The 26,180-nt window shown below is 39.7% G+C and overlaps 1 protein-coding gene across 1 annotated transcript in view; it reads left to right on the forward strand.

The window, feature by feature from the left end:
- SLC22A4 (solute carrier family 22 member 4) overlaps window positions 1-26,180 on the forward strand; it is a 137,357-nt gene that overhangs the window by 88,663 nt on the left and 22,514 nt on the right. The window contains exons 4-7 of the mRNA XM_007943736.2: window positions 1,850-2,021; window positions 6,290-6,413; window positions 10,744-10,844; window positions 12,829-13,043. Of these exons, the coding sequence (XP_007941927.2) occupies window positions 1,850-2,021; window positions 6,290-6,413; window positions 10,744-10,844; window positions 12,829-13,043 (612 nt within the window). The remainder of the gene's footprint in view (window positions 1-1,849; window positions 2,022-6,289; window positions 6,414-10,743; window positions 10,845-12,828; window positions 13,044-26,180) is intronic.

Here is a 26,180-nt window from a genome sequence, read left to right on the forward strand (position 1 = left end):
GCACTACGCTACCAGAGCTCCTCCTACAGAGCAGCTAGTGGGTTGAAACTATGGACTTTTCTGTTAGTGGCCATGTGCTTAACCACTGCATCAGATCCAGAAATCATGATAGTCCTTAAAGAATTTAGGCCATGTCCTTAGAAATTAGTTCATAGGCGGAGAAATGGCTTTGGTGGTTAGGGCTATTTATGTAATTAATACACAGAACACCTACAGCAATTAGTTTTAAATTGCTGAATGATCTCTCTCAGCTGGATGGAAACTGCTCATTAGCGCCACCTACCCCTCAAGTGGAGCTCTGGCGGCATAGTGCCTAAGGCATTTGACTGCTAACCAGAAGGCTAGTGGTTCAAACCCACCAGCCACTCCTTGGAAGGAAGGTTGGTCAATCTACTTGCATAGTGATACTGCTGCAGAAACCCAAGGAGGGGTCACTATGAGTCGGATCCGACTCGATGGCAGTGAGTGAGGTGAGGTTACCCCTCAAGTGGCGCCCAGGGGACGTGCCATACCCCACATACCCTAGATACTCCTCTGGTAATATGGGATGCAGGAGGTACACAGTACTGGCCAAATCTACCAGTCTAGCTTCCTGAAAGGGCTTCTCAAGAAATCCCTGAGATGGGTATCTCAGGATGAGTGAGAGAGAAGTGGGGTGAGAATGGTGGAATGGGAAACCAGCTGAAGTAGTCATTTTGGTGCTTCTCTTGAATTAACCCTTAGACTCTTGGCCTGTGTCCAGGACACCAGCATGCTCCGAGAATATAAACAAGATGAACCCTAATCTCTCTTGAAAGACAAGCCTGAATGACCTTTGAATTATGTTTTGTATTTTCCGAGCTACCGCTTCTCTGAATTGGTAGTTAAAACCCAAACAAAAGACAGAGCCATTACCACTGCCAGATCTTCCCCAATGGGGCAGTGGACTAAGAATGGACCCTGTGGAAAAGTCCTGAAAAGAAAAGGAGTTTGTTCTTGGTCTCTCCCATCTTAAGCCAAGAGCTTCACGCGGCAGGCAGTCTCTCTGGAAGAACTGGTGCTGAGTGCTGCAGTGGAGACTAGCAAAGCAGGAGCCTAGAGCTGTCTACATTTCCTTCCCCCAAACCGTGTCCAACACTAATGAACAGCTTTGTGGTGTTCTGGGAAAGATCACTGGAGTTCCCGGGTGTGTGGGGGCTCCAGGCCTGCCACTTGCTGGGACAAAAAATAGGTCCTTTTTTTTTCCCTTGGTCTGAATGGATGGTGTCTGCCTGGGGGCCCGTCTCCTGACACAATGTGGCTGTGGAGGAATTCAGCCTTGGGTGCCAGGAGCCTGCTCTGTGTACCCCCAGAGCCAGCTGGATCCTATTTATCATTCTTCAGGGCTCAAGAGTGGGTAACAATGTCTCAGAAACCGTGAAGTCTCCACTGTTTCCCAATGGGCTAATGTCTGTTTACAATTGAGAATTGTGGAAAAAGCTAAATGCACCGTTAACCCCAACAGTCCCTCAGCTTGTTTCCTGTAACTCCCTCTCTGTTCCTCAGGCTGAGGTTCTGATTTTGGAAATTTAACATCCTCGGAAGAGATTACCTCTTGGTCCTGGGCAGGATATTTCTATGACATGGAGCGTTCTCTTAAAAGTAAATTTGTGAACCCTCGAAAGTCTCATAAAAACTCTTCTTCTATAAGGTGCTAAGTCTTGAATCACTTCCCACCTTCCTCCCCCGCCACCACACTCCTGCTGAGTCACGAGGCAAATGTCTCTTCTTTTTCCTAAGTGGTTATAGTTTGAACTCCATCAGGTAATAATGTAAAAAGCGAATATTGAAGTGAGTTAAAATGCTAACACTCCTCCCTTGTTTTAAACAGGAACAGAAATTCTTGGCAAGTCAGTTCGTATTATATTCTCTACATTAGGAGTGTGCACATTTTTTGCAGTTGGCTATATGTTGCTGCCACTGTTTGCTTACTTCATCAGAGACTGGCGGATGCTGCTGCTGGCGCTGACGGTGCCGGGAGTGCTGTGCGTCCCCCTGTGGTGGTGAGTGCGACTCGATCCTGGAGCCAAGAGCCTGGTGCTGACCCCAGAATGGGCTTCCGCAGTCTCCACTGGGGCTTGTAAGGCCAGGGGCCTTGAAGCAGAGAGTTTTTGCCTAGTTGCGGGAGGGCCTGTGCACTGGGATCTGATTCCCCTTAAACCTACAAAGCACCATTCTCAGGAAATCCAATTCCCTCCTCGATTCTTCCCTGCTCGTTTCTGTTGCTGGTTTTGTTGTTGTTTGTGGAGATGATATTGCTGGAATTGGTTGTTTTTAACGTTACCCTCTGTTCTTTTGCCGCTTTTCTCTCTCTCCAACATCTTTTCCTCCTTATGAACTCAACTAACATAATATCCTCACATTCTCAGTCATGTGATGATTAGCCTCTACGGTGTGCCTGTTTATCTGCTTTGTCTTGAAGAGCCTGAAAAACACTTCTGTTTAATAAGTTGTTAAATGTTCTTCTCTTCTCTTTCCCCACAATCCCCAATTCCATTTTGGGATGTTAGCTATGAGAATAGCATTAATGTCAGGAGATGCTGGTCCTGGTCTTATCTAATATGACCATCTGGGAGAGCTCAGCTAAGAGAACAGATTGAGAAAAATGGAATAAAGTCCTAGCCATACCTCCCTTTTCTGGGATTTCCCATTTCTTTGGTTTTCATATGTAAGCAAGAGAAAAGGGAATTCTTCCATTAAAGAATCTGGTTTATTATTACTGGTTTGGTTTCATTATGTCAAAATCAAATCTTTTAGGAGGTTAGCTGTAGTGAACTGCTTGCTTTCTGCCTGCTTACACATAATGAGAGCTGCTTCGATCACTTTCTTTGGAAAACAGTTTAGACTAGTCCTGGTAGTTATCCTGTCCTTTACCTACATCCTGCCTGGGAATTGCCTAGAAAGTCCATAATCTTGCTGCAGCTGCTTCACAGACATAGAATTTGACAATTAGCTTAACTTGGCCTTATTTGACCAGATGGCTCAGGTTGGCCTGCTCCAAACTACTGTCTTTTTATGACCTCAAAGACTCTAATACTGCTATGGTTTACCAGGTAAATTCTTGGCATACAGGCGATGCAGTAGAGAGAGAATATTTCTTTTTTCTTATTTTCCTGGAATTTGAGAGATAGTATGTTAAAGGTTAGATATTCTGATTTTGAGGTTGCTTCTGGAACTCAATCTGAAGGTCAGGAGAGCTTGTGCTAAATATTCAAGAACCAGGCAGGCCATTATCTGCACAGCTCTGCCTCCAAAGAAAACATCCTAGACTTAGGAGAGCAGGTCAATTTACTGGAATCATCATCATCATCATTATCATCATCATCATCACATCTTCTCTCCCACTTGCCACAACCCTCTTGACAGTCAAATTTTTGGGGAAAAGGTGGTGACCATAGGTTCTCTCAAAAACACGTGACGAAATTATCCAAAGGTTATTTTCCACCTCTTCAGATGAATGATTTCAGTAATCTGTGTTCCCTGGCTCTAGCTGTCATTTTGGCCTAAGAGACCAGTATTTTTAAAATGTGTTATAAGCAACCATATTATGATTGATAGATATATACCAAAAAAACAAACTCACTGCCATCAAGTCAATTTCAACTGATAGTGACCCCCATTGGGTTTCCAAGGCAGTTGAAGTAGACTGCCCCATCTTCCTTCCACGGAGTTTGAACCACCAACCTTCTGGTCAGCAGACAAATATCTTAGGCACTGCACCGCCAGAACTCCTTAATAGATATTTACAAAAACCAAACTCACTGCCGTCGAGTCGATTCCACTCATAGCAACCCCTCCTTGGGTTTCCAAGGCGGTATCTCTACAGAAGTAGATTGCCCAGTCTTCCTCCTGAGGAGTGGCTGGTGGGCTTGAACCACCAGCCTTCTGGTTAACAGTCAAATGCCTTAGGCACCACACCACCAGAGCTCCCAATAGATATATGGGTAGATAGAAATAAAGAAGTGCGCTGACTGCCCATTCACAGATTGGCAAGGATTTTGATGTGTAGGTCTTGGCTCTTTGACTCAGGACCAAGTAGTACAGCAAGGACCAATTCTGACAGGTCAGCTTCTTCTGAATCTCCAACAGAGAAGGCCCATCTCATGAGGCACTGCCTCACTCTTCCCCAAGGAAAGTACTTTCTTCTGTTCGCCATGGCTCCTGGCTAGAGGTCCACTGCACCAGGGGCAGGACTGCTATAGGGATGGGACTGCACTAGGGACAGGAGTGTAAGAACAGAACTCTAGGGATGGGACTCTTCCAGGAAGGGAACTGCTCCAGGGACAGGACTACTCTCGAGAGAGGACAGTCCCAACAGCAAGCAACCCAGGGCTAATACTAACCAACAGAGTATTTGTCCTGAAAGTTTAACAGAAACAGTCTTACAAAGACAATTACCATTCTCCTTGACAAACAAAATAGCTTTCTTCTAAACATTTCACCTTTGAGGATGAAACTTCCTGAAGCAATGCCAGTCCAGGTGGGCTGGGCTGATATGGGGGCTGTTTAGATTTGCTGTCCTTTTTGACTGCTCAGCAACTTTCCAGCAATACCCCACCCTCTGTTTAATTTGAATTAGATCTACAGAGTGACTATAGAGTGCAACCTCCTTCATCATTCCACTAACTTCTGAAATGATCAGCTAGACTTGAGACTTTGTGCACCCCAGAATCATGACAGTTCAAAAGTACAGATCCCAGTGGGCTGGAAATGGGAGGGAGAACTACACAGAATCACTACAGGTGACTTGGGAATTTTTTATGTACTAAGATCCTTTCCAAAGGCTTGGCAGTGAGTGACCATAGGTGTGGATGCAGTATATATGTAGCAGGTGGAGGTGAGGTGAGGAAGGAAGCCATAGATGCAACATGAGGGAAGCTTTGCATTTTCTAGTTGACTTAACAAACATGTTTTATAGGGTATCTGAGGCCAGTGATGAACCACAGAACCTGTAGGAAAAAAAGGGAGGATAGTTCTAAGCATAACCTGGTTGGGCAAAGATACTACTCAGGAGTAGAAGTGTCCGTGAAGGATCCAGTGGCTTCGTAGTAAGACCTCTAATTCTGCACTAGTACATTAGCCATTGGCCAAATGTTTCTATTTAAATTAAATTAAAACATTAAATAAATTTTAAAATCCATTTCCTCTGTCACACTAGCCACATGTCAAGTGCTCAGTAGCACATGTGGTTAAGTGGCTACTGACTTGGACAGCACAGATGTAGAACACTGCAGAAAGTTCTATTGGAGAGTGCAGCTCCAATTCCTAAGGTTAGTTACCTAACATCACATTTCCTGCAGGGACCAACTAAGAGCATATTCTAAACAAATGTAAACTGGGGCTCATTTTTCAACCCATGTGCTAGTAAACTGGGGTTGGGGATGCAGGGTTGGCCATTTAACATATTGTGTTTTGTTCTGGGCTCATTCCAAGTGAGGCTTTGGGAAGGCCTGTTGATTACAGGAGGCCCCTGGTTCTGCTACATGTACTTTACTTTCTATGATAACTAAGAACTGACAAATAGGTAAGGAAGACAACAACTGGCAGGAGAATGGCTGGGATTCTGAGAAATAAAAAGAACAGAAGTCAATTATTTGCAACTGTGTCTCAGCATCAGTGGATTGACTGTTATAATTTTAAAAGTAAGTTTCTAGACGTTAAAACAGAAAGATTACGTTGGCTCCTCTCTCAAAAAAGGGTTTGGACACTTACTGACCTGGGAATCCATCAACAAATGAGGGGACTGCCCACAGGAAAGCATCATGGCGTCACCTTCTCTTCTGCCTACAGCAAAAGCTTGAGAAGCACAGATGCCCTGACCAGCCTTTTCCCAACAATCTGGCAAACATCACCAGCTGGACCATCAGGAATTCTCCTAGGCTGGACATTCTGACAATCCAGTTTCTTCTCTAAGAGGACTTCCAATTTAGTAGACTGAGTTTCTCTTATGAGCCACAATGGCTATTAAGTTTCAGATGGCCTTTTTCAGCTGCCCTGGTTTAAATTGCCCATGGTTAATGTAACCCCTTCTTGTCTAGTCCTGGCCTCAAATACAACTGATGATCAGTCTAGAGATTTGATCAAGAATTTGAAACTTGGAGGTGCTTTTATTAATTTGTGAAGATTCCTTCCCAATTTTCTTTGAAAAAAAAAAAAAATCCCACAAACTAGAATTTTTCCAAATTAAAATTAGTTAGAGGGCAACTTAACAATTAACTGTATCAAAACTTGCCATTGTGAAAAATTACAGACTACTGAAAATTAATTCCAGGTTTATTCCTGAATCTCCCCGGTGGCTGATATCCCAGAAAAAAATTAAAGAAGCTGAAGATATCATCAGAAAAGCTGCAAAAATGAACAACATAACTGTCCCAGCAGTGATATTTGATGTGGAGGTAAGCATTTGTAGATGTTTCCTCTTAAAAGCAGCTGTGCATTCTTTATTTGTATTAAAATTAATTTAATATGGTGATGAGTAAATTCTGAGATAAAATTCACTTTCAAGAGCTGGGCACAAATTAAATGCAATAATATATGTAAAGTGCTTAGCATATAGTAAGTGTTCATTAAATATTTGTTCCCTTCATTTTGCACATGTACGTCCAATTTTGTATTACTACTACTCCATACCATTGACATCCCTGCATACAGATGATTTAAAAAAAAAAAAAAAATTCACTGTTATCAAGTTGATTCTGACTCACAGTGACCCCCCATTGGGTTTTCAAGGCAGTAAACCTTTATGGAAGTAGATTGCCCAGTCCTCCTTCCATGGAGTGGCTGGTGGGTTTGAACTGCCAACCTTCTGGTTAGCAGTCAAATGGCTTAGGCATCACTCCACTAGAGCTCCTAACTTCCTGGCAGTCAAGAAGACATGCAGTATGCCAGGCCCTATGCTGGCTACTAGGAGAAACAAGAAAAATAAAAATAAGATACAATTCTTGCCCTTCAGGAGCATAGACTAACTAAGAGGGGCAAGAGGAGTAGATGAGAAGATAAATGATAACAGAAAGGAGTAAATGCTGTGTACTCAAGGAGTGGACACTGCTCAGTGGTACAGAGAAAGAGCAAGGTGGCCAGGTCCTTCCTAGGCAAGTTCAAATCAGGGAGGGTGTTCACATAGGTGAATAAAGAGGATAGAGTAGGAGAAAAAGTAGACTGTTCAGGACATTCCAAGAAGACAAGTATGGCTTCAGCGGCCATGTGCATCCCCTGCCCTCAAGTCTGCAAGCCCAGCTGGCATGGAAAGCAGAACTCTGTGGGGGACAGTGGGCATGCCAGTGCTCTGCCCCTGAGGGCTTCCTCCATCCCTAGCCTTCCACACCTTTTCCAGAAACAGTACCATGGCTGTGGCGGTAGGTTTAATTACAGTGACCAAGCACCCAAGCTCTCAGAGGACTGCCTGGCCAAAACATCTCTTTAGTCTTTGCTCTTCAAATCAAAAATTCCATTCCCAGCCTTAATCAATGTAAGAGGCTGCAGAAAGAATTTTGGGAGTGTTTGACACATATGCCTCTCAGTGCTGTGCTAGGTGTTTATGAGCATTTACTGGAGATGTGGCCTTATGCATATCTTGAGAAACTTACAGTCTAGTTGTAAAATCTAGACCTGTGTGGATAAAAGCAATCATAAAACATAAGAGATATATAGTTGATGAATAAGAGTAAAGTCCAGTGTCAAAACACGTGCTTCTGAAAATACCTTCTCTCTTCGTGCTGTGGCCATATCCTGGGCTCACCTCCCAGGCTGAGTCCTCTTTAGGAGGCTCTGGGCAACCTTTGCCAGTAAACACAGCCTGCTCAGAATGACAGTGAGGAGCCTTCCAGATGCCAGGCACAGTCTTCAGCTCAGTTAGTGCTTACACACTACTATTAGCTGTTTTTTAGGAGAGAAAAGTGAGGCACTGCAAAGTTAAGTAGCTTGCCCAGGATTGCATAGCTATGAAGCTGGAATTTGGAACCTAGTCCGTCTGGCTCCATGTATGTTCTTAACAACTGCAATTTGTTTATTTATTTAGCTTCTTTAAAAAAAAAAAAAAATGTGGTAAAAATGTATGTAACAAAGCATTTGCCAATTCTACAATTTTTACATGTACAATTCAGTGGTATTAATTATGTTCATCACGTTGTATAACCATCATCACTATGCTTTTCCAAGTTATTCTACCACCAGTAACAGAAACTCAGTGGCCCCTGAGCAACGACTCCCACTTTCTTCTTCCCTTCCACCCTTGGTAACCACCAGGAATCTTTGGCTTCTATATCTTTGCCTATGTCATGTAAGTGGGATTATACAGTATTTGTCCTTCAGTAAACCGCTGTGCTTTTTCACCAATGGCCCTGTTAGGGATAGTGGCATGAACTTGGACAGGAGAAAATACAGAGTAGTATCCTCTTGGAAACCTATCAGTCTGCAAGGTGCCTGATCCAAAGGCATTTTGGTAGCTCCACACAAGCCAGCAACAACCAGTTTATACAAGAATAGTCCAAACCTGGCTGCTTATTACAATCCCTCAGGGAACTTTAAAAATACAGATTCCCAGGCTCCTGAGCCCCATGGAAGATTCAGATTAAGAGGCCCAGAGTGGGGCCTGACAATCTGAATTTTAACAAGGACCCCGGGGAAGCACCAAATGATAGCATAGGCCTGATCTGTAGATCCTGTCTGTGTATGGACACAGCCCTCAGAGCCCTCCAGGGGGACATCTAGTTCTCATTGTTCATGCAGTGGTTTTGCTTTGTTGTAATAACAGGGTTATACTGTCGGAGGGGCTCTGGCGTAGTGGATAAGGCATTTGGCTGCTAACCAGAAGGTCAGCGGTTCAAACCCATCATCAGCTGCTCCTTAGGAGAAAGATGAGGCAATCTACTTCTATAAAAATTTACATACAGCCTTGGAAACCCAATGGGTTGCTATGAGTCAGAATTGACTCCATGGCAATGGGTTTGTTTGTTTGTTTTTTGACTGTCAGAGGTATGGTGGTGCAATGATTAAGCACTCAGCTGCTAACTGAAAGGTTGGCAGTTCCAACCCACCAGCCACTCCACAGCAGGGAAAAGACCTGTGATTCTGCTCCCATAAAATTACAGCCTAGGAAACCCTATGTGACAGTTCTACTCTGTCCCATAGAGTCACTACAAGGTGGAATCGACTCAATAACACACAACAACAACAGCACTCCAAATAGTGCAGGAGAGAAAAGGGAGTATGGCCGTGAGATATATGAGGAGGTATCGAATTATTCCTGGAGAGAAGAATGCTAAAATTTGGGCAGCATCTGCTAGAAAGGTATATCTCACACTCTCACTTCCTAATAAAAACTCCTTCCAATCTCTTCTTGCACAACTATAAAGGGTTACAGTCCTTGTACTTTCTCTCCCCAGGGTTTCCCCAGCTCAGAGCCTTATAATTTTTATTTCAGCTCCAATTCTAGTAAGCTTGGTTATCTAGATTCCAAACTCACGGAATTAACCTCAGAAAATTAAAAGTAGAGAAGCCCGTTGACAGCAGTTAAGCAGTTAAGTTACTAACCACTGAAGGCTAACATCTTTTCCTCAATGGTAAGATAACAATAATAAGAGCTAAAATTTATTGGGTATTTACCACAGGTCAAGTACTATGCTAATCTTTATATATAATGATCTCATTTAATCTTCTCAACTTCCAATTATATACCCATTTTACAGAAGAAATAAACTGAAGCTCAGAGAGAATAAATAACAACTTGCCAAGGTTTCCAGGTTAATCCAAGTCTGTTCTGATGCTAACAGACAATGAAGACAACACCAAGAAGAAATGTGTAAAAAGCAGACAGAACCTTAAGGCAATTTGAGGCTATAAGGTCTTACAACACTAATAGGCCCTAAATAGCTCAGTGTGATTAAAAGCCATCCACACTGATGGTTATGAGTCAAGAAAACACTATGTTAACAATTGAGCTTTGTGTAAGGAGACAGTGCAACTAATGATATGTATTTAAAAGATTTCTGTCTAGAATGGGCTGAAAACATGTGATATTATTAGATTAAAAAAAAAAACCCAGTCATCGAGTGGATTGCAAGTCATAGCAACACATATGTAGATGTCCTTTTTGTTATTGTTATGTGCCATTGAGTAATTCTGACTCAGCAATATATACTCGTGTAATAGAGTAGAAGTACCCCACAGGGTTTCCTAGGCTGTAATCTTTGACGGAGCGGATCGCCAGGTCTTTGCTCCCATGATGTGATGGTTATGCACTTAGCTGCTAACCAGAATCTTACTGGTAGATGCCCTTATTCCCCCAAAATTTCAGGATTCAGCTCTGGTGGCATAGTGCCTAAGGCATCTGACTGCTAACCAGAAGGCTGGCAGTTTAAACCCACCAGCCACTCCTCGGAAGGAAGATTGAGCAATCCACTTCTATAGAGATACTGCTTCAGAAACACAAGGTGGGGTGCTATGAGTTGGAAATGACTCCATGGCAGTGAGGTGGCATAGTACCTAAGTCATTTGACTGCTAACCAGAAGGCTGGTGGTTCAAACCTACCAACCACTCCACAGAAGGAAGGTTGGGCAAGCTACTTCTGTAGTGATACTGCCTTGGAAACCCAAGGCGAAGTGGGATCCGACTCAATGGCAGGGAGTTTGGTTTGGTTTAAGCTTATTCAAGGCAAAGCAAGAGTTACATGCATAAATCTTCCTATTTACTCCCTCTTAATCTCATGGTTATTTCCATTTTCTTAGCTACAGGAGCTAAAATCTGTGAAGCATGAGAAAGTTTTCATTCTGGACCTGTTCAGGACCTGGGATGTTGCCATAATAACAATTATGTTTTTATTGCTGTGGTAAGTAATAAGTGATCTGGAAGTGTCTACATACAGCACATGAGTATGCAACTTTAATTCAGAGAAAATATCTGGGCAAGGTTTGAGTTACCCTGAAGCAAAAAATTACAGAATTCCAAGTTATTTGCCTCCTCCCATCTGTCAGTTTGTCCTACTGTGATGGTCTGTGTGTTGCTATGATGCCAGAAGCTATGCTACCAGCTTTTTTAAATACCAGCACAGCCACTCATGGTGGACAGATTTCAGCAGAGTATCCAGATTAAGAGAGATTAGGAAGAAAAGCCTGGCAATCTACTTCTGAAAATTAGCCAGTGAAAACCTTATGGATCACAACAAAATATTGTCCAGTATAGTGCTGAAGATGAGCCCGCGAGCGTGGAAGGCCTTCAAAATACACAGTGGCCGCAACAATGAGCTCAAGCACCAGTGATGGTGAAGATGGCACAGGACTGGACAACAGTTTTGTTCTGTGGAAGAGAGTCTTCTTGATTCAGAAACTAGCCAACCCAACTCAACGGCAGTTAACAAGTTGTTTGGAAATGCCTCTGTTCAATTCATGGAACTGGATACTTTAAAAAATATATAAATATATATTGTTATCGTTGTTATGTGCTTTGGAGTTGGACCTGACTCATAGCGACCCCTCCTTGGGTTTCCGAGGCAGTATCACTACGGAAGTAGATTTCCCAACCTTCCTTCTGAGGAGTGGCTGATGGGTTTTGAAAACCAGCCTTCTGGTTAGCAGTCAAGTGCCTTAGTCACTGTGCTACCAGAGTTCCTATACATATAAGGAACTATATTTAAGTCTGCAGACTGTGGCCCACAGGGAAAGTGTTTCCTCCCTTCCTAGGGTTACAGAATTAGAAGACTAATGGTGTCCCTGGTGGCTGCAGCACAGATGCTAATTCACATTCCACTTCCTGAAGTTGCACTGGCAACTGAACAATGAGAGTAGAATCTCCTGTATCCCACTGCCTGGATTGAATCACCACAGCTTTTTACACTTGCTGTTTTCAAATTAACAAGTTCTTTAAAGGCATAGAAATAATTAATTGACTTTAGACCAGATTTAATAATGTAGCTGCCAAGAAATGAGGCAAAGGAAAAAAAAAAAAAAAAAGGAAAGAGCTGGCCTACCCATGACAGCAGCACACACACAGCAAAATAAATAAAGATAATCGGAACTAGTAAATTCGAGCTACAGCTAGGCTATTTGAAGGGCCATTTTGTTTTGCAATCAGAAGAAATCAATGTCAGAGGGCAACTGTCTCTGAAGTAATCAGGTATATCCCAGGCACATGGCCTCCCTCACTGTGGACCTCCTTAGTTCTTACATGTCAGCATATCTCTCTCCTGCAAATTTATCTTCAGCAATGGTGCTACTGAGCCAATAATAAACTCACTCACTGTGACCAAGTCAGATCCGACTCATAACAACCCCTTCTTGGGGTTTCCAAGGAGGTGTCACTATGGAAATAGATTGCCCAACCTTCCTTCTGAAGAGTGGCTGGTGGGTTTGAACTGCCAGCTTTCTGGTTAATAGTCAAATGCCTTAGGCACTATGCTACCAGAGCTCCTAATAATAAACGAGTTACTGCCTTTGTCTAATCTGCACTTACCATCAAATGCAAAAAGCATTGCTATCCTTATCAGTACAGTTTGATGTTTTGTTTAGGGTTAGCTCTTGTGCTATCCAACATAGTATAAATCCCCCCAAAAATTAAACAACTCATTGCCACTTAATGACCCTGTCAGACAGAGTAGAACTCCCCCATAGAGTTTTCAAGGTGTGACTAGCACAACTGGGGAAATGAATTTTTAATGTGGTTTAATTTTAATTTATTTCAATTTATATAGTCACATGTGGCTAGTAGCTACATATAGGATAGCAGGATCTAGATAATTTCTTGACCGTGATGAAATTTTAGAGTGATTCAAGCATTTATTTTATAATTTTATCTTTTTTATTCCCCCTGTCTTTCAGGATGCTAACTTCAGTGGGTTACTTTGCTCTGTCTCTCAATGCTCCTAATTTACATGGTGATGCCTTCTTGAACTGTTTCCTCTCTGCCTTGATTGAGATCCCAGCTTACATTACAGCATGGCTGCTGCTGCGAACCCTGCCCAGGCGTTATATCATAGCTGGGGTACTATTCATGGGAGGAGGTGTGCTTCTTTTAATTCAAGTCGTTCCTGCAGGTAAGAAGTTAGCTAAGTTTAACCAATTTTAGCTTTTCTCAAAAGAGCCACAAAAGGCCACTTATTTATCACTGCTTCCTGTTTATGCAACCTTCATATCATAAACCATTCATAAATCAAGTAGACAAGTGACAGTCGACTGCATAGTCTCCAGGGTTCAAATAACTCCCCTCAACAGAAGGGTCAGCCTTGGGGAATCTGAGATCCCCAACTAAAGAGGAAGAATAACGCTCCTAGTCATCTCCTGGTAGAAGGACTCACCTAAACCCTCACACTCATGGGTCCTGATTTCTTGGGACTTTCAAACCTATTGTCTCAGGTGTATATTCAAGTGTTAACATTGGTAGTACATGGTAGCTCCAATGTAATGCAGTGATTTTATGGTCTGTAATCTGTAAATAGTTATATATCACATAATTAAGTCAATACATTAAGTCCCTGAGTTACGGTAGTCTGACTTACAGACAACTGAGATTTGTCCTTTAATGTTATATAAATTTGCCTTCACTTTGAAGCAATTGAACCGACCCCTACTTACAACAAATTCTTCATCATAATCACCTTCATTTGTTGAATGCACAGCTTTTAAATCACAGAAATGGCTTTGAGCCTTTTCTTGTGCTAAAACCAAAAAAAAAAAAAAAAAAAACCAAACCCACTGCCATCAAGTTGATTCTGATGTATAGTGATCCCCGTTGGGTTTCCATGGTGGTAAATCTTTACAGTCTTCCTTCTGTGGGGTGGCTGGTGGGTTTGAACCACCAGCCTCCTGGTTAACAGTCAGATGCCTTAGGCATTGTGCTGCCAGGGCTCCTTTCTTGTGCAAAAGTAAGGCTAAATAAGAGTAGTGTGCACCTGCTCCAACTTACCTACAAAAATGATTTAAAGACACAATTAGGAATGTATCTTTAACCAGGGGACTGCCTGTATACTATTGATACATCGAAATATGTATTTCTTAATTTAAAAAAATGATAGAAATGATTATTAGTCTTTCTCTTTTTATTATTTTAAAAATTTTATTGTGGTAAAATATGACAACAAAATATTTGCCATTTAGGCCATTTTAAAAAATTGTAGTAAATATATATGTAATAAAACATTTGCCATTTCAACTTTTCTTACATGTACATTCAGTGGCATTAATTATGTTCATTGTGTTGTCAACCATCACCACTATCCATTTCCAAATCTGTCCATCATCCTTAATAAAAGCTCAATGCCCTCTTTCCCCTCCCTACTACCACTGGGAACCACTAAAAAGCTTTGAACTCTATACATTTGCCTATTCTAGATGTGTCATGTAAGTGGAATCATACAATATATGACCTTTTGTGACTGACTTGTTTCGCTTAGTGTTTTCAGGATTCATCTATACTGTAGCATGTAACAGGGCTTCATTGCTCTCCATGATGGATTAATATTCCATTGTATACATATACTACATCTCGTTTACTTATTGATGGACATTTGGGTCATTTCTACCTTTTGGCTATTGTGAATAGTGTTACAGTGAACACTGGTGTACTCATATCTGCTTGTATTCCTACTTCTAATTCTTTTAGGTATATACCTAGTAGAGGAATTGCTGGATCAAATGACAATTCTATGTTTAACTTTTTGAGAAACCTCCAAACTATTTTTTCACAGCAGCTTTATTATCTTGGGGAGCTCTGGTGGTATATAGTGCCTAAGGCATTTGACTGCTAACCAGAAAGCTGGTGGTTCAAATCCACCAGCCACTCCTTGGAAGGAAGGTTGGGCAATCTACTTCCAAAGTGATACTGCCTCGGAAACCCAAGGAGGGGCCGCTATGAGTCAGGGCCATTGGGCAGTGAGTTTAGTTTTGGTTTTGTATCATTTGTAGTTTCATCAAAAATGGAGGGGGGTTCCAATTCCTTCACATCCTCACCAACATCAGTTGATTTCTGTTTTATGGGCTGTTTTTTTTCCCCTATCATAGCCATCTTAGTGGGGGAGAAGTGATATTTCATTGTGGTCTTGATTTGCATTTTCCTAATACTAATGGCAAATTTTTTCAAAGTGTATTTCTTCTTTGAGAAATGTCTATTCAAGTCTTTTGCCTATTTTTCAATCAGGCTATTTGTTTATAACCATTTTTTAAGTGTACAATTTGGAGACACAAATGACATTCACCATGTTGTACAACCATCACAACTATCTTTTCTAAATGTTTTTCATCATCCTAAAAGAAAACTCAGTGCCTCTTAAGTGATAACTTCTCATTACCTCCTGCTCCCAGCCTCTGATAACCACTAATAAGCTTTTGTCTCTATGCATCTGCCTATTCTAGATATTTCATGTAAGTGGAATTGTACAAATTTGTCCTTGGGTGTCTCATTTCACTAGACATATTTTCAAGATTCATCCATGTTCTAGCTTGTATCAGAACTTCATTTCTCCTTAAGGGCAAATAAGATTCCAATGTATGCATATATCACACTTTTTAATCCGTTCATACGTTGATAGACACTTGAGTTGTTTCTGCCTTTTGGCTATTATGAATAATACTGCAATGAACCTTGGTGTACAAAAATCTGTTTGAGCTCCCATTTTTAATTTTTTGGGATATATACCTGGGAGTGGTATTGCTGGGTTATATGAGTTCTTCTCCTTGAAGATTAAATTTAACTACATTAAATGCTGACAACGTACCATGAAACTGTTGTACCAAATAAAAATAGACAAAGGTCACTGAACACATAAATGATCTAGAATAGTAGTAGAGCAAAGTACAAAGCTACTCTTTACTCCTTATCCTTATCCATGTCCCGTCATTAGGGCATTTATTTATTTATACCATTTTTTAAAATTACTTTCTTTCTTTTTTTTTTAAACTGTTGTAATTTGGGTGAAATTTTACAAAGCAGGTTCATTTTACATTCAACAGTTCATAGACATTTTGTTTTGTGACATTGTTACATTCCCACAATGGAACAGCTCACCTCCTACTTCCTCCTTGTGGTTACCCTTTCCCTGTGTCCTATGCATTCCTGTTTTCCTCCTTTCTCCATTCTCAAATGCTTCCTTTCTCATCTTCCATGGTTGATTGTTCTAAGGAGTGCATCTCCCTGGTGTAGGTGTTCAGCTTGTAGGTCTGTCTATTGTTTGGCTGACAGTCAAGCCAGAAATAACTTTAATTCCAAGCCCAAAGGGTGACTCGAGGCTGTAGTCTTGGGGGTTCCACCAGTCTCTATTAGTCCAATATGGCTTTTTCATGATTTTGAGTTTTGTTCCACATTTTTCTCCCACTGTGTCCAGGATCTCCTATTTTGATCCCCTTTCAAGTGGTTGAGAATGATAGCCAGGCACCATCTAGTTATTCTGATCTCAGGGTCATTTGGGCTGAAATTTTCATCATCCATTAGTCTTTTGGACTAACAGTTTTATTGTGTCTTTGATTTTCTTCATTCTTCTTTGCTCCAGATTAAGAGACCAATAGTTACCTCTTAGATGGCCACTTGAAAGCTTTTAAGACTTCAGTCTTTATTCATCAAAGTAAGATGTGGAAGAATATTTTTGTATACAATGTTGTGACAATTGAGCTTGATGTCCCCTGCAACCATCGTTCATTAGGACATTTAAAGAAAAAGTGTTATTTTGGGAATATTCTTATGCTAATAAAAAAATATTCTCAAACAAGTAAAAAGGACAATAAAAGCAATGGGATTAAGAAAGTATTTTGAAAAAAGGTAAAATAATTAGGAATAAACCTAACCAGAGATACAAAAGATGTATACAAAGAAAACTACAAAACACTACTTAAAGAAACTGTAAGAGGTCTATATAACTGGAAGAACATAATATGCTAATGGATAGGAAGACTGAACATTGTAAAAATGTCAGTACTACCCAAAGTGATCTACATATTCAATGCAATCCCAATCCAGATTCCATCACTATTCTTTAAGGACATGGAAAAAACAATTACTAATTTTATGTGGAAAGGAAAGAGCCCTCAGATAAGCAAAGCACTACTGAAGAAGAACAAAGTAGGAGGTCTCAAACTCCCAGATCTCAAAACCTATTTTACAGCCACAGTAGTCAAAACAGCCTGGTATTGGTATAACAACAGACATATACAGTAGTAGAACAGAATTGAGGACCCAGAAATAGATCCATCCACCTATGGTCAGCTAATTTTTGACAAAGGGTTGAAATCCATTCAATGGGGATGAGATAGTCTGTTTAACAAATGGTGCTGGCAAAACTGGATATCGATTTGCAGAAAAATTAAACAAGATCTATACTTCACACCATACACAAAAACAAACTCCAGATGGATTAAAGACTTAAGTGTAAAACCTAAAACTATAAAATTCATCAGAGAAAAAACAGGGGCAAACTTAGGGGACCTAACATATGGCATTAATAAACTACAGGACATAAGTAAAAATGCACAAACAGCAGAAGATAAAATAAATGACTGGAATCTTCTAAAAATTGAATTCTTATGGTATCAAAAGATTTCTGCAAAAGCATAAAAAGAGAACCTACAGATTGGAAAAAAATATTCTGCAATGACATATCTGACAAGGCACTTACCTCTAAAATTTATAGAAAATTCCAACACTTCAACATCAAAAAAACAAACAATTCAGTTTTTAAAATGAGCAGAAGACGTGAACAGGTACTTCACCAAAGAAAATATTCAGGCAGCCAACAAACACATGAAGAAATATTTGCATCAATAGCCATTTGTTGTTGTTATAAGCCGTCGAGTCGGCCCCGACTCATAGCGACCCCTCCTTGGGTTTCCGAGGCAGTATCACTACGGAAGTAGGATTGCCCAACCCTCCTTCCGAGGAGTGGATGGTGGGTTTGAACCGCCAGCCTTCTGGTTAGCAGTCAATAGCCATTAGAGGAATGCAAATCAAAACAATAACAAGATACCATCTCATCCCAGCAGTAATAGCAAAGTTCAACAAGACAGAAAATAACAAATGCTGGTGAAGATGAGGAGAGATTTGGACTCTCATACACTGCTGATGAGACCATAATATGATACAACCACAGTGGAAAGCAGTATGGCAATTCCTTAAAAAATTGGAAAGAGAAACACCATTTGATCCAGCAATCCCATTACTAGGTATATATCCTAAAGAAGTGAGAGCCAGGACACAAATAGATACATGCATACCCATGTTCATCGCAACACTATTCACAATAGCAAAGAGATGGAAACAACCTGAGTGCCCATCAACAGAAGGATTGATACCCAAACTATGATACATACATACAAAAGAATACTCTGGAACACTAAAGAATAATGTCGAATCCATGAAACACCACATAATGTGAATGAACTTGGACGACATTATGCTGAGTGAAATAAGTCAATCACAAATGAATAAATATTGTATTAGTCCACTATGTAAAAAGTCAATGAAAGGTTTACATATGGAAAGAAACTTTGTTTGTTGGTTACCAGGGATGGGAGGGGAGGGGAAGGAAAACTGCTAGATAGGTAAGAGACAAGTATTGATTTGGGTGAAGGGAAGGGCAATATATCAAAAGCAAGTGACCAACATGATAACATTAAGAAAAAGGAAGATACAGATAGCTGCACAAGAGGGACAGACAACAAAGATACACAGTCCTGCATTATCAGTAATAACAAACATTAATCTACAGGGGATACATAGGTCACTCACTGCTGTCGAGGCAAATCCAACTCATACTGACCCTTCCTTGGGTTTCTGAGGTGATATCTCTATGAAAGCAGATTGCCTGGTCTTCTAAGGAGTGGCTGGTGGGTTTGAACCACCAGTGATACATAGGTAGACAAGCTAATGATCAAGCATGTCTAGGCAACAGGGAATATACCCATGACCATATATAAGTTTGGCAGACAAAAGGGACTATATCTATGGCCATATAAAAGTTTGGCAGACAATATTTCTACATATGTATTTGTATTCACAATCGTTAGCCATTAGAGGAATGCAAATCAAAACAATAATGAGATACCATCTCATCCCAGCAGTAATAGCAAAGTTCAACAAGACAGAAAATAACAAATGCTGGTGGAGGTATGCTATAAGAATGTCTACTACGGAAGTAGTTTGCCCAACCTTCCTTCCGAGGAGTGGCTGGTGGGTTTGAACCACCAACCTTCTGGTTAGAAGTCAAGTGCCTTAGGCACTGCACTACCAGACCTCCTATAAATAGACTATCAAACATAATAAAAATACAAAACAGCAGAAGAAAAGCTAGATGCCTGGGACTTCCTAAAAATTAAATATTTATGCTCATCAAAATACTTTTCCAAAAGAGTAAAAAGAGAGCCTACAGACTTGGAACAATATTTGGCAACAACATATCTGACAAGGGACTAATCTCTAAAATTTATAGAAAATTTCAATACCTCAACAACAAAAAGACAAAAAATTCAATTAAAAAATGGAGAAAAGACATGAACAGAGACTTCACCAAAGAAAACATTCAGGAAGCCAACAAACACATGAAGAGCTACTGGGTATCGTTAGCCAGTAGATAGATGCAAATCAAAATAACAATGAGTTATCAAATCACCCAGAAATGATAAGTTCAATAAGACAGAAAACAACAAATGTTAATGGGTATGGAGAGATTGGAACTCTCATACACTGCTGTTGGAATTGTAAAATGTTACAACCAGTGTGGAAATGTTGGGAATCAAAATACCATTTGATCCAGCAATCCCACTCTACATATCCTGGAGAAATAACAGCCAGGATATGAATAGATATATACGCACCTGTGTTCATTGCAGCATTTATTCACAATAGCAGAGAGACAGAAACAACCTAAGTATCCATCAAAAGATGAATAGATAAACAAACTATGGTACATATACACAATGGAATACTATTAGACGTTAAAGAATAACAGTGAATCTGCAAAACACCTTATAACATAAATGAAACTGGAAGACATGCTGAGTGAAATAAATCAATCACAAAAGGGCAAATACTGTATGAGACCACTATTATAAAAAGTCAAGGAAAGGTTTACACACATAAAGAAACATTCTTTGATGGTCACCAGGGAGAAGGGAGGGATAATCACTAACCAGATAATTGTTGTTGCTATTGTTAGGTGCCATTGAGTTGATTCCAACTCATAGCAACCCTGTGTACAACAGAATGAAACACTGCCTGGTCCTGAGCCATCCTCACAATACTAGCTGTGCTTGAGCCCATCATTGCAACCACTGTGTCAATCCATCTCATTGAGGAACTTTTCCTTTCACTCTGACCTTCCACCTTAACAAGCATGATATCCTTCTCTAGGGACTGATCTCTTCTGACCACATGACCAAAGTAGGTGAGATGAAGTCTGGCTATTTTCTCTTTTAAGGAGCATTCTGGCTGCGGTTCTTCCAAGACAGATTGGCTTGTTCTTCTGGCAGTCCACGGTATTTTCAGTATTCTTCACCAACACTTCAATTCAAAGGCATCAACCCTTTTTCGGTATTCCTTATTCATTGTCCAGCTTTCTCATGCATATGAGGCAACTGAAAATACTATACCCTGGGGTAGGCACACCTTAGTCTTCAAAGGGGCATCTTTGCTTCTTAACACTTTAGAGAGGTCTTTTACAGTAGATTGCCCAATGCAATATGACTTGACTGCTGCTTCTATGATTGTTGATTGTGAATCCAAGTAAAATGAAATCTTTGACAACTTTAGTCTTCTCCATTTATCATGATGTTGCTTACTGGTCCAGTTGTGAGGATTTTTCTTTATGTTGAGATATAATCCATACTGAAGACTGTAGTCTTTGATCTTCATCAGTAAGTACTCCAAGTCCTCTTCAATTTCAGTAAGCAAAAATGTGTCATCTGCATATCACAGGTTGTTGATGAGTCTTGCTCCAATCCTCATGCCATGTTCCTCTTCATATAGTCCAGCTTCTCAGATTATTTGCTCAGCAGACATATTGAATAAGTGTGGTGAAAAGATACAACCCTGATGCATGCCCTTCCCGATTTAAAACCATGCAGTATTCCCTTGTTCTGTTCGAATGACAGTCTCTTGGTCTATGTACAGGTTCCTTATGAGTACAATTAAGTTTTCTGGAATTCCCATGCTTCACATTGTTATCCATAATTTGTTATGATCCACAGAGTTGAATGCCTTTGCATAGTCAATAAAACATTTCTGTCAATAAACATTTCTGTTATGTTAGCTAAGATTCATCTGACATCAGCAATGACATCCCTTGACCCACATCCTCTTCTGAATCCAGTTTGCACTTCTGGAAGTTCCTTGTCAATATACTGCTGAAACCATTTTTGAATTATTTTCAGCAAAATTTTACTTGCATGTGATATTAATGATATTATTTAATAATTTCCACATTCTGTTGTATCATTGATAATAGATGTGTATTAATTTGGGATGAAGAAATTGAAGATTTTTACCAACTTCTGCAGTTTGAAATTCACCAAACATGCAATCAAGATGTCTTGACTTTCACTAGTAATTAGAATGTGAAAGTTGGAAACAATGAAGAATCACCAGTAGTTGGAAGAAACGGCCTTGGTAATAGAAATATTGATGGAGATCGCATGATAGAATTTTGCAAGACCAGTGACTTATTCATTGCAAATACCTTTTTTCAACAACATAAATGGCAGCTATATACATGGACTTTGCCAGATAGGGTACACAAGAATCAGATAGACTACATCTGTGGAAAGAGGCAATAGAGAAGCTCAATATCTTCAGCCAAAACAAAGCCAGGAGCTGACTGTGGAAGAGACCATCAACTGCTCACATGCAAGTTCAAGTTGAAGCTGAAGACAATTAAAATAAGTTCAGAAGAGCCAAAATATGACGTTGGTTAGATCACTCCTGTATTTAGAGGCCATCGAATGAATAGATTTGATGCACTGAACACCAATGACTGAAAACCGGAGGAACTGTGGAATGACATCAATAATATCATCCATGAAGAAAGCTAAAGGTCATTAAAAAGGCAGGAAAAGGGAGGAGTTCTGGTAAGTTGGTGGAATAGACAGACAAACTAAATAGTTCCTCTTCAACAAAGAAAAGGAGAACCAATTAACACAGATACAGAAGGTAATCCTGGAGCCCTGAGCTTTGAGAGGAAGGATACAGAAGTGGACTAAACTCCAACTAGTAGAACCTGCATGAAAACACCGAAAAAGGAGAGCTGTGGTCTGTCTGTGATCCTGAGGGCACGGATAGTTTGGATATTGCAAAGTGGTATTAGGACCTTAGAATTAACCTAAAAATTGGCCCTGCCAGCCAGGTGCTGCATGGAGGACTACACTGGTGGCTGGTGAATAAAAGGGGAAGCAGTGAAGAGGGAGGTGGGCTGAGCTGTGGATTTTGGGCTGATCAGAGGGCCCAGCCACTTTGAATGTTTACAAGCGGTTCAACCATTTTGGATATTTAAAGAGACAGCATTCTCTCAGATTCCAGGGACCTAAGAATAGGCTCCACTTGCCACAGACCGCAAGGACATTCCAGACGCGAAGGACTGGAAAGGTGCAATATTCCCCTTGTTACTCTTACACCCTGCACCCTCTTGGTGAATAAAGGTGCAGTCATCCCTCGCTCCCACCCACCTTCTGGGCCAGCAGGAATTCCAACTTGGTCTGTGTGCTCTGACTGAGCCTGGGTGCCCTGCCCTGTCCTGCTCAGATTTTTTTTTTCCTTTTTTAGTTTATTGTTGTCTGTTTTTTTTTTTAATTTCTTTTTCTTTTATTATTTTTATTTCTTCTTCCCTTCCCAGGTTCTACTTTTCAGCTTTTTCTCTCTTCTCTGTTCCTTGTTCCTTTTTTTTTCTTGTGGTTCTCCCCATTCCTTGTTTTTCTTTTCCCATTTTTTTCTTCATTATTCTCCTACTCTATGTCTTTTCTCTTTTTCCCCTCTCCCCAGGCATTGTGAGATTTTTTTTTTCTTTTTATCCCTTTTTCTATGCATATTTCTTTTGGTATTTTAAAGTATTTCTTTAAATATTTTCTCTCATTTATTGCCTACCTCCCCCCCCCTTTTTTTTTTCTTTCCTTTTTTCTCTTCTTGGTGATTGTTCCTATGTGTTTATGCATTGTGTTTTTTGTCTGATTCCTTTTAATTTTTTGCTGGTTTTTCTACTATGGTTTTTGTCTAATTGAGTGATAAACAGCAACCATGACCATATGACCCAACCATACCCACACCTCCTGCAGCTTAACTCACTGAGTGACAGCCACCACTTCCTTCTGCACCAACTGGCCAATGATACATGATCACTAATAAGAGCCTGACTCACCCTTACCTGCTCTTCACAAACAATTAACAGAGATCTGTGCAGCCACTCTCGTTTTCTGGCACACCCACCATGAGACAGGTTGTGAGTGCATAACTGCTGCCAACTAGCGAACAGAGGAGCACAGTACCCTGCCTATTAAGATACATACCAAAAAAAGAAAATGAATATCTTGAACAAATCACTCCAACACACAATCATCAATTAAATATAAATACAACAGAGTCACAATGTCTCAGAGAAAACAGACCATCACAGTCCACACAAAGAAGCAAGATAAAGTGGTAGAAACAAGCGAGCAGCATACAGACCCAGTTCACATCCCTGAGGAAGAAGCAGCACTGGAATTCTCTGATTAGGAATTCAAAAGAATTATACTTAGTTACCTTCAATGGATTGAGTATAACTAATTATACTTTGTTACCTTCAATGGATTGAGAGACAGATCAAGAAAAACACTGACAAAATTAAGGAAAACACAGACAAAACTCTAGAACAATTTCAGAAGAAAATACAAGAACAAAATGACAAAATAAATTAAAAAATTAGGAATGATACAAAATCTACAGATCAAAATCCAGAAGATTAATACCAAATTTTCAGAGATAGATAACACACTGAAAGGGCAAACGAGTAGAATTGAATCAATAGAAGACAGAATTAATGACATTGAAGATAAATACCTGAATTCTTCTTTGGAAAGGGATCAATCACAAAAATGATCAAAACAAAATGAAGAAAGCCTAAGGTTCATGTGGATACCATCAAAATTAATAACCTATGTGTAATTGGAATTCCAGAATAGGAAGAGAAAAAGAAAACCACTGAGAAAATTGTCCAAGATTTGTTGGAAGAGAAGTTCTCTGATAGGATAAAAGATGAGAATATATCCATTCAGCAAGTCCAATGAACCTCAAACAGAATAGACCCCAAAAGAAAACCACCAAGACATATCATCATCAAACTCACCAAAACCAAGACGAAGAAAGAATCCTGAAAGCTGCACAGGAAAAATTAAAAATTAACTACAAAGGGCAACCAATAAGTCTAAGCTCTGATTTCTCAGCAGAAACAATGCAGGTGAGAAGGCAATGGGATGGTATCTATAAAACCCTGAAAGAGAAAAATTCCAACCAAGAATTATATACCCAGCAAAATATTCCCTCAAATATGCCGGTGAAATTAGGAGGCTTCCAGATAAGCAGAAATTAAGGGAATTTGTTAAAAGTAGACCAACTTTACAAGAGATACTAAAGGAAGTCCTTTGAACAGAGAACCAATAACAGCAAACAACAACCAAGCATTAATACACAAGATGACATAACCCAGAAACCAACACAGCTATAGAAGTATCCAAAATAAAATAAGTTTACAAGATTGTAAACAGGGAACCAGAAACATCAATTGGTAAATAAGGGAAATTATAAACCATAAAGATGGAAAAAATAGTGTAGTTACAGAACTTCTAAATGGTGAGGAAGTCAAGAGAGTTGTAAGACAGACTGTTCTAAACTCAGTGAGAATATTATACATCAAAGGGTACCTCAAAGAAAAATGATAAACCTTACATCACAATTAAAAAGAGGACAAGCATAAATATTTAGCAAATACTAAAACAACAGCAACAAAGGAAATGATAACGCTATTCATAAACATAATGAGCTCAGCACAGAAAATTATGTGGAACAAAGAAACCAGGAACACCATGAAAAAACACATAACAAAATGATAACAACCTATTCATACTTGTCAGTAATCACACTGAATGTCAACGGATTAAAAGCACCACTCAAGAGACAGAGAGTTGCAGACTGGATAAGAAAACATAACCCATCAATATGCTGTCTACAAAAGACACACCTTAGAGCAAAGACAAAAATAGACTGAAAATCAAAGGTTCAAAAAGATATATCAATCAAATGGCAACCAAAAAAGAGAAGGAGTGGCAATACTAATTTCTGATAAAATTGACTTTAAGACAAAAACCACCATAAGAGACAAGGAAGGACGTTATGTAATGATTAAAAGAATGATTGAACAAGAAGATATAACCATACTAAATATTTATGGACCCAATAAAAAGCCCCAAAATACATAAATCAGACATTAACAGAATTGAAAAGACAAATAGATTACTCCATAGTCATAGTAGGAGATTTTAATACACCACTTTCAATGAAAGATAGAACAACTGAAAAAAAACTCAACAAAGATGGAGAAAACCTAAACAATACGATCCACCACCTTCACCTTATAGACAGCTACCGAGCACTTTACCCAACAATACCACAATATACATTCTTTTCCAGTGCACATGGAATATTCTCCAGGATACACCTATGTTAGGCCATAAAGTAAACCTTAATAAATTTGAAAACATTGAAATACTGCAAACCATCTCTCAGAACACAATGCTATCAAATTAGAAATCAACAATAGCAAGATCAACTGAAAAAGAGCAAACACATGGAAACTGAACAGCACTCTCCTTAAGAATGACTGGGTAAAAGAAGAAATAAAAAATGAAATTAAAAATTCCTTGATTCAAATGAGAATGAAAACACAACATACCAAAATCTTTGGGACATAGCAAAAGCAATGATCACAGGCCAATTTATAGTAATAAATGTACACATCAAAAAAGAAGAAAGAGCCAAAATAAAAACCTTAAACCAATATCCCCAACAATTAGAAAAAGAACAGCAAGAAAAGCTTACAGTCACCAGAAGAAAGGAAATAATAAAGATTTGAGCAGAAATCAATGAAACAGAAAATAGAAAGACAATAGAAAAAAAATCAACAAGACCAAGTTGGTTTTTGGAAAATATGAATAAAATTGACAAACCACTGGCA

Source organism: Orycteropus afer, unplaced genomic scaffold (genome assembly GCF_000298275.1).
Source record: "Orycteropus afer afer isolate SDZICR_OR568_19922 unplaced genomic scaffold, OryAfe1.0 scaffold00112, whole genome shotgun sequence".
Classification (NCBI taxonomy): domain Eukaryota; kingdom Metazoa; phylum Chordata; class Mammalia; order Tubulidentata; family Orycteropodidae; genus Orycteropus; species Orycteropus afer.